This window comes from Lolium rigidum, chromosome 3 (assembly GCF_022539505.1).
Source record: "Lolium rigidum isolate FL_2022 chromosome 3, APGP_CSIRO_Lrig_0.1, whole genome shotgun sequence".
NCBI lineage: Eukaryota > Viridiplantae > Streptophyta > Magnoliopsida > Poales > Poaceae > Lolium > Lolium rigidum.
Genome location: NC_061510.1, coordinates 105,883,630 through 105,892,068, shown reverse-complemented (window position 1 = coordinate 105,892,068; position 8,439 = coordinate 105,883,630). Strand labels below are relative to the sequence as shown.

The 8,439-nt window shown below is 42.7% G+C and overlaps 1 protein-coding gene across 1 annotated transcript; it reads left to right on the top strand.

Annotated features, from left to right (window-relative positions):
- Positions 1–1,485: 1,485 nt before the first annotated feature.
- On the top strand, positions 1,486–5,279 carry LOC124697929 (guanosine nucleotide diphosphate dissociation inhibitor At5g09550-like). Its single transcript, XM_047230453.1, has 13 exons — positions 1,486–1,583; positions 1,973–2,035; positions 2,167–2,250; positions 2,339–2,446; positions 2,564–2,736; positions 2,852–2,963; positions 3,907–3,987; positions 4,071–4,133; positions 4,237–4,338; positions 4,429–4,553; positions 4,716–4,926; positions 4,998–5,072; positions 5,203–5,279. Exons 1-13 carry the CDS (start codon positions 1,497–1,499, stop codon positions 5,260–5,262), a joined length of 1,344 nt encoding a protein of 447 aa, XP_047086409.1. The 5' UTR covers positions 1,486–1,496; the 3' UTR covers positions 5,263–5,279.
- Positions 5,280–8,439: the final 3,160 nt, after the last annotated feature.

The following is an 8,439-nucleotide window of genomic DNA, read 5'->3' as shown; positions in this document are numbered from 1 at the left end:
TTATCTACTTTGTTTTCAGATTAAAATTGTAAAATTGCTCATATATCCAACATTCAATCCGAGCGACGATGAAGAACGAAGGTGTTGTAGGCTTTCGGCGATCAATAATATCACTATGTTCAAGGCAAAGGACTGAAGTTTTTTATACAGAAGGCTTTAAGAGCCCAGTTTTGAATTAATGAATCACATACGACAAAGGTTACAATGGTGGAGAAAACAATTTACAAAAATAGAGACGGGGGCAAAGATTATAGGCCGCGCTGAGAGCGTAGCAACACAGAACATAAAGAGCTACAGGCCTGAGCAGCATCTACGAACACCAAAAAGAAGTCCTTACCCTGATCCTCGACACAAGACCGCAGGTCTCGGCACCGCCACCAGTTGTCACTCTTCCGCCGCTGCCATCCGAACTATATTTCTCACAAAACAGTTACTCCATCTAATTCATAATAAGAGGAACTTTATTAGTTTAAATTTAAATTTAAACTAATAAATTTTTGACACTTAGTACAGATCAGAGGGATATCCTATTTAAATAACCCATCCTATATAAATAATGAAGATGTACATCAAGTAGCCAACAAGCACGAACCAGCAGTACCTATATTCCTCAATTACGCCAACAACTTATCTACTAGTCTGCGCCCCTCCGGATGGCCAACCTCCCACTCCTGCAAGAGACCTCCGAAGAGGATGTAGAAACAGACAGCGATGGCGAAGCATATGATCCCGGCGGCGAAGGGGAACGTGTTGATGGGTTTTCGCTCGACCTCGAGTTCTAAATTCTCTGGACCTATAAGATAGTAACCCAGTACCAAGAACGACAGCATCGCTACGCCCACGACGATGGTCACCACGAGCCGACCGCAGTTGTCGGGCTCCGCCACCGCCTCTGCCATGCCGCTCTCGACGTCGGTCATCGCTCGCTCTCGGATTAATAGTATGTCGATCGAATCAATCCGGCAACTTCCTCTGCACATATATATACCCTTCGATCGATCGGTAGCGTACGTGATTTGATCTGTTTCTGAACTGAACTGGACCGCATGTGGTACTCATACCACCGGGCCCAAGCATCATATGAAACGTATTTGATACCATCCATAGAGCACAGCCCACTAAGTACAAAGATGACTTTAATAAGCTTTTTTTTGCATCTCATCCGGTAGCCCACCCGAACTCTCAAAAAAAAATCCGGTAGCCCACCCCACCCGGCGAGCCTCCAGAGCACGGGCCGGCGCATGGCGCGCCACGCGTCGCGCTCGCCGGGCGCTGCGACCTGCAACCGCGAACCTCGACGACATCTCCGCGGAAAGCAAGGAGATGAACGGAAGCAGCGACTGATCGATCCGATGCCTGTATGTACGTGCGTGCGCGCGCGTTTGTCGGGCTCCTTCCATATATACGCACGACGAGCCGAGAGAGAAGAGATCACCGGCAAGCGGAGGAGAGCGAGGGGAAAGGAGAGGGAGATCTGGTAGATCGGCGTGGGAGCGATGGATGAGGAGTATGACGTGATCGTTCTGGGGACGGGGCTCAAGGAGTGCATCCTCAGCGGCCTCCTCTCGGTCGATGGCCTCAAGGTCACATTCTCTTCCCTTTCTAATCTGTTCATGCGTAGCGCCTTGACGTTGGTTCCAGGCTTCCAGCCTACTGATTCTGTTAGTGTCAAACTGGAAATGTGGCTGATCACATCATCATTGTTCACGAAGCGCATGTGTCAGATGAGATCTTAGGGTGTACTATATCATTGTTTGAAGAAGGAAAATCTTGGAAATGTGGTGACCTCGGATTGATTAAGCTATGAAAATAATTCGAATTGGATCAACCATACTCCACCCGACTTATTGTGGATCGGAGAGAGTACTAGTTTCTAACAATGCAGGCTAACATTTCCTTTGACAAAGGCACAATGCATAACTCTGAAGTCTCCAAGTCTTTATTTTTCTTCTTCCGTGTGTACGTGCTGCAGGTTCTCCACATGGACAGGAATGACTACTACGGAGGAGAATCTACATCCCTGAATCTGACTAAGGTGTGGTAACGTGACACCTGCACCCATATTTTCTGATCATCATGCTCTCCATTGTACAGAATAAGATCTTAAGTTCTCCTGATCCTGAATCTGGAAGTTATGTGTAACGTTTCATTTCATTTGCTTTATAGATCTGGAAGAGATTCAAAGGCAGCGAAACCACTCCGGATCATCTCGGCGTCAGCAAGGAGTACAATGTCGACATGGTGCCCAAGGTCTGTTGGCGCCTGAAAAATACACTCCTTTCTTCTCCTATCCTTCTGTATTATGAATGCAGATTCGTTGTAAATTGTGAGTTTGCAGTTCATGATGGCCAATGGTGCATTGGTCCGTGTCCTGATCCGTACCAGCGTGACAAAGTATCTCAACTTCAAGGCCGTCGATGGCAGCTTCGTGTACAACAATGGGAAGGTATGGATCTGACATTCAGACATGAATATCAGCAAAAAAATAATTCATACATGGCAACTGTTAAATCTGTATATATCATGTTCGGATTCACATTTCCCCCTTTGTTCATGCTGCTAGATCCACAAAGTCCCCGCAACAGACGTCGAAGCCTTGAAATCTAACCTGATGGGCCTGTTTGAGAAGCGCCGCGCCAGGAAGTTCTTCATCTACGTTCAGGATTACGAAGAGGATGACCCAAAGTCACACGAAGGCCTGGACCTGCACAAGGTCACTACGAAGCAAGTCATCTCGTAAGTTGATTTCGCTTGTCTTGCAGTTCGGTTGTAATGAACTAAAAAGGAGAAAACCAAGTCGTACTTTGCCACCGTTTCCTAACACTAAGAGACTAATGTTTGCTTGGATCAGCAAGTATGGACTGGAGGATGACACGGTTGACTTCATCGGTCATGCATTAGCACTTCACCGGGATGATAACTATTTGGATGAGCCTGCAATTGACACTGTCAAGAGAATGAAGGTGCTATATTTCCACCAACTAAACAAACAAGTTTGTTGGAGTCAGCATTCATTTTGATTTGTAGCGAATGACCATGCTTGCTGACTTCTGAATGATAACTATCTAGGAAGTAATTGTCCAAGATCGTGAGCAAACTATATTTGTGTTTTGTTTAAAACACTATTATTGAAAGATAGGTTACAAAAAGGGCATATACTGTACACCTAAATAAGAGCATGATTGAAGTTGCTGTTAGGGGCCAGCTAGGCAATTGAGGACTTAACAATGAAACAACTGTACCTGCTTGGTAGTTTTCCTTCCCATGTTACTGTCTTTTGCATCGTCTCATTTCTGTGGTCCTCATTTTTCATTCAGTACGATTAAGAATAAAATCATTAGGTTAAGCACATGTGCATTCAAGCGACCCTCAAAATGGAACATTAATTATGCTACTTTTAATTCCAACCTAGTTTTCTTGAATCTTGACCTTGTCACCACACCAATCTATTTTTGCTTTAACCATATAAATGATATCTCATTTCTCTGATATTGTGATGTACTTATAGCCTTCAGGATTTATTTTCCTGTACCAAACATGGATAATCTGGTCATGTTAAGATATATGTGTGTTGTTCTTTCTATTCTGCTGTCACTGTTTCTGAACTGTCATACTGTTGTGTTCTAATGTTTCTTCGCGTACGCACTGTATGTAGAGGATCAATGGGGAGGCCTATTGTTCAAATAAAGTCATAATATACATACCAACGTTGCATTGAAAATGACAGATATTTCCATATGTAAAAATAATAATCTGCCGTGTCTCATGGAATATTTATAAGCTAAAGACTTACAACTAGGGTGAAACAGAAGACATGACAGCTAATTTGACAAACAAATACAGAAATGCGATATCTGTAGGGAAATAGATAATCAAAATCTGATTCTCGCTATTGTTTTTCAATAGCTTTACGCGGAATCATTGGCACGTTTCCAAGGTGGATCACCTTACATCTACCCTTTGTATGGACTAGGAGAGCTCCCTCAGGTATGGGCATATGGCCATTATTTTACTTGGAAATGATACACGTTTAATCTTTACTACAGCTGATATCGAGAATGTTGTATTAGGCCTTTGCTCGTCTGAGCGCTGTTTACGGTGGCACATACATGCTCAACAAACCAGAATGCAAGGTAACTAATTTTTTTCAGACAGTTCAGCACTCGTCAATTAATGCACCAAGGCTAGCTTCTAGTTCTTCAGTCAAACATGCTTAAATTTGGCAACTATTTGCAGGTTGAGTTTGATGAGAGTGGTAAAGCATTTGGTGTGACTTCCGAAGGGGAGACCGCAAAATGCAAGAAGGTTGTCTGTGACCCCTCCTACTTGCCTGACAAGGTAGACATACGTTTGTGACTTGCAAGCACCACATTTCGGATTAAGGTGTGTGGTAGAATATGACCTTGATATCTTTAAAACAATGAACAGGTGAAGAAGGTTGGAAGGGTGGCGCGTGCGATATGCATAATGAAGCATCCGATTCCTGACACCAAGGATTCTCATTCTGTGCAAATTATCCTCCCAAAGAAACAGCTGAAGCGCAAGTCAGACATGTAAGTATTTTTTTTAAAAAAAGTGACATTTAAGAGAGAGTTGATTAGATAACCAGTACTACTATTCAGCTGGTTCTTGGTTTGATGATTCATGATTGTCTTAAAATATGTAGCGGTCTTAGTTAAAGCATCATAGCAGTACCTCATACAGTTATTTTGCAGGTACGTGTTCTGTTGCTCTTATGCTCACAACGTCGCGCCGAAAGGCAAGTTCATCGCCTTTGTGTCGACCGAAGCTGAAACTGACAAGCCTGAGATTGAGCTGAAGCCCGGGATTGATCTGCTTGGCCCTGTGGAGGAGACGTTCTTCGACATCTACGACCGTTATGAACCTGCTAATACTCCTGAGGAAGACAACTGTTTCGTGACAAATGTAAGTTCAGATCTTCAGGCAAACCATAGTTTCTACTTGAAGGAGTGTTCTTAAGTCCTTGGTTTTTACAGAGCTACGACGCGACCACCCATTTTGAGACTACTGTGAAGGATGTGCTCGCCTTGTACAGCCAGATCACTGGAAAGGTAACTGTACTAGATTTCTTTTCCTCTTAAAGCGTCAAACTTTTAAATACTGAAGTAGAGCAGGGTATTTACTATAAGAACATAGAAACATCTGGACAGAAATCTAATAATTTGCACCGTTGTAATGCAGGAGCTTGATCTCTCTGTGGATCTGAATGCTGCCAGTGCTGGTGAACCTGATGCTGCTTGAACACCTGTTACTCTTAGATACTTGTTTAATTTTTTTCTTTCTTTACTCATTCATTCTTCATAGATGGATCTTTTGTGTCCAATCCATTTCTTGGGGTTCCATTTTTGTCCTTCCTGTAAGAAAGTACAGTATGATGGATTTTTATATACATCTAATAATTTTCACATGCCTTCACTAGTGACTAGTGAGAGTGTGAGCAGAATTTTTTCCTTGTCCGTCTATGCTCTTTCTGAACATGTATCTCATGTATTACTGAACATGCCCAGAGCTGTGCCCCCAGGATAATAAAGAGAAGGAGGGCACGGCTCTGTGATATATAAAAATGGGGTTTGTGCTCATCTACCTCTTGTACTGGACAGTAGGATAAATCAAGTGCAGCACGGCGTTGCTGTCTCTGCACGCTTCCAACTTTTCCAGGTGCATGCAGCAGAACCAAAAACAATTTGCACAGTGGAGATAAGGGTACACAACAGAGGTAAAATGATAGTACAAGGGATTAATCTGGAGGAATAATATATATAGTTTTAAATATATATTTCAGACTTCTGGTCGTTGGCCTAATAATTCACATAGTAGTACCTAACTGAAGAACTTTTGTTGTAATAAACAACTCTATCCAGGCCAGACAGAAAATGGTGTGAGATCCACATATATACATTGAAAGAAAGAAAGCAAAGGATCATCAAAGTCTAACAACCTTTATCTTGCTGCTAGTCGTACAGCACCATCATGGACCAAATCATTCCAGTTTTCACCATCCTCAGGGCTCAGGCTGGGTACTAGAACGGCGCACATATCCTGGTAGGACTAGGATCCCTTTCTGTTGGAGCCACTCTACTAGGGCCAGAAAAGCGGCAGCACAAATTGCTACTACCTTTCATTCATAGGTTAGGTGATGAAAAGCTTGGTGATTAAAGAAAAGAAAACAGGCTATCTAGAGGCTTTGATTACGATTAGCAGGCACAGCAAGCGAGTATAGACGTATAGTACTGGTACTGAACCGAGTGATCAACTGTCGTTTGCGCGCTGTCGTAGCGTCGGAGACTGAATCTGTATGGAGCGTTGTTTCTATGCATTTTGACCCGGCGAGCTAGAGGGAGAGTAGCATTTTGCTTGCACGGAACGTATCTGCCAGTCGTGCCTGGTAGACTGGCTGGAGTATACGCTTAAAAAAGACACTCCGTAATACCCTCCACCAAGCAAGCACGCCGTATGACAAATTGTTTTTTCAGTAGTTCTCCTAGAAAAAGCCGTTGATAATATTGTCCCACATACACTATTTTGACGACGACAACTTTTCCATGGGACATGGTAAACTTTGGTATGCCCGTGCCTACTAATTCTTCACCATCGCGCTGGTCGGCGAGGTGCTTCTAGTAGCCATCGAGCTCACATTTGTCCACTACAATTTTGCCGATTGACTGTTGTACTACCGGTGATACTACCTATGTTCCAAAATACCGTATAAGATAAAACCTGTGTTTCAAAACATTTTAGAGCAACTGTAGCACATATGCCGGATATCTGCCTGGCTAAAAATATATAATCGTTAGTTTTTGGTTTTTGGTGAAAAAAGACCCGAAAAGCCGGCCTGAATAATTTTATCCATCACTCACGATTTTCGATCCGTGGTGCACCATATTGGATACCCATATCGAGCAACCCCGAAAGCACCGCAATGGTATGCAAGGCTTCAATCGAGGGGGCCATGATAGCCGACATCGCTCTCGGGTAGAATCAAGGGCCATCGATTTGCCCGCTCATTCCCCGTCATGCAAACCCAAATTCATTGTCAGCTAGCGTCCACGCCCTCGCTGTCCTGGAGGTAAGTTTAGGGTAAATCAAGGTCATTTATTCAAGATTCGGGCGCTGCGGTTTGTGAGCTTAGATTTTTGTTTGTAGATGAACTTGGGGGTGGCCCGATTTTTGCTCGAGGATTTGTCGTCGTCAGGCGATTCCGACATTGAAAAATTCCTTCACGACGACAATGTCGAGAACCTCATCTTGTTGGCCGCCGTGAAGGAGCAAGATGACGGCAAGAAACAAAAGCGTAAAGGCTCGGCGGTTGGGCGCCTTTTAGGGTTTAGATCATCGATGTTGGATTATTGTTGGGTTTAGATCATGTGAACCATTAATTCCATTCCAGGCCTTTCTTAATTATTTGATTTGAACATTCATTGTAATTTGGATTATTGTTGTATTGTGTGATGTTGAGATAATAGCAATTTTGATTTGTATTTTATTTGAAAGGGATTTTGATTTGTATTACTATCATTTTGATATTCATTTATTTAAAATAAAAAAATATACTAAGTCAATGTCCTGATTTTCAATACTGATGAGGGTCTGCGCCCAAACAAATCACCAAACCCATACCAGATAACTTATCTGGTACGAGTTTGAGGGCCTGCTTGGCTGCACCCCGCGTGGCATGAGAAAACCGTACCCAATCCGAGGTAGTACAACCGGTTACTCCCTACATACCGGTTTATTAGGGTATTACGTATTGAAAAAAGCTTTAACAATTAATTTAGTTGATAAAACAGAGAAAACACAACACCTTTTCTTCCAAAATCGGAGTGGACATAGGCAAATCAAAGTGCACAAAGTCAATATTAGAGTGGACAGAGACCGGTTGCTTGCTTCCCACCAGCATCGCTCCTGATAGCATGTTGGTCACTGCCACTGCGTCGCCAGTTGGAAAAGACGAGGGAGAGCATAGAGTTTGGACATGGTCGGTTAGGATAGGCGAATTCAAATAAATGTTCCCTAAATGTATCCTATGCTTCCTTTGTTGCTAAATGTTATATTACATGTGCCTAACCTTTTTTATTTTTATTTTAGAAGTGCTTTAGCGCCAAATGACACTTTTTTGAACTCAGTTGTGGAAAAGTTAGCATTGCCCTAAATATGTTCAAAATTGTGATGGTAACTTACATGTTTGGAGGGGGATATGTCTCCATGAGAGTGTTTGTGTGTATGGCGATGGACTGAATGTCTTTGAATTTGTACATCTGTGTTATAGCCGTTGTTTCATAATTAATTTTTGATATTTTCCAAACTCTATATAGGGCTAGAAAGGGCATGAATGTCTTACATTTTGTTAGTAACTAATTTATGCTCGAAATGTGTAATAGTGTAATAGACCGGTATTTTTGCCCATCTATAGCGAGCAAA

Excerpts from the sequence above, each read along its gene's own strand:
- LOC124697929 (XM_047230453.1), top strand. The coding sequence starts at position 1,497 with ATGGATGAGGAGTATGACGTGATCGTTCTGGGGACGGGGCTCAAGGAG. Across the intron at positions 2,447-2,563 it reads TCGTGTACAACAATGGGAAG|ATCCACAAAGTCCCCGCAAC; the intron begins GTATGGATCTGA and ends TCATGCTGCTAG. Across the intron at positions 3,988-4,070 it reads GACTAGGAGAGCTCCCTCAG|GCCTTTGCTCGTCTGAGCGC; the intron begins GTATGGGCATAT and ends ATGTTGTATTAG.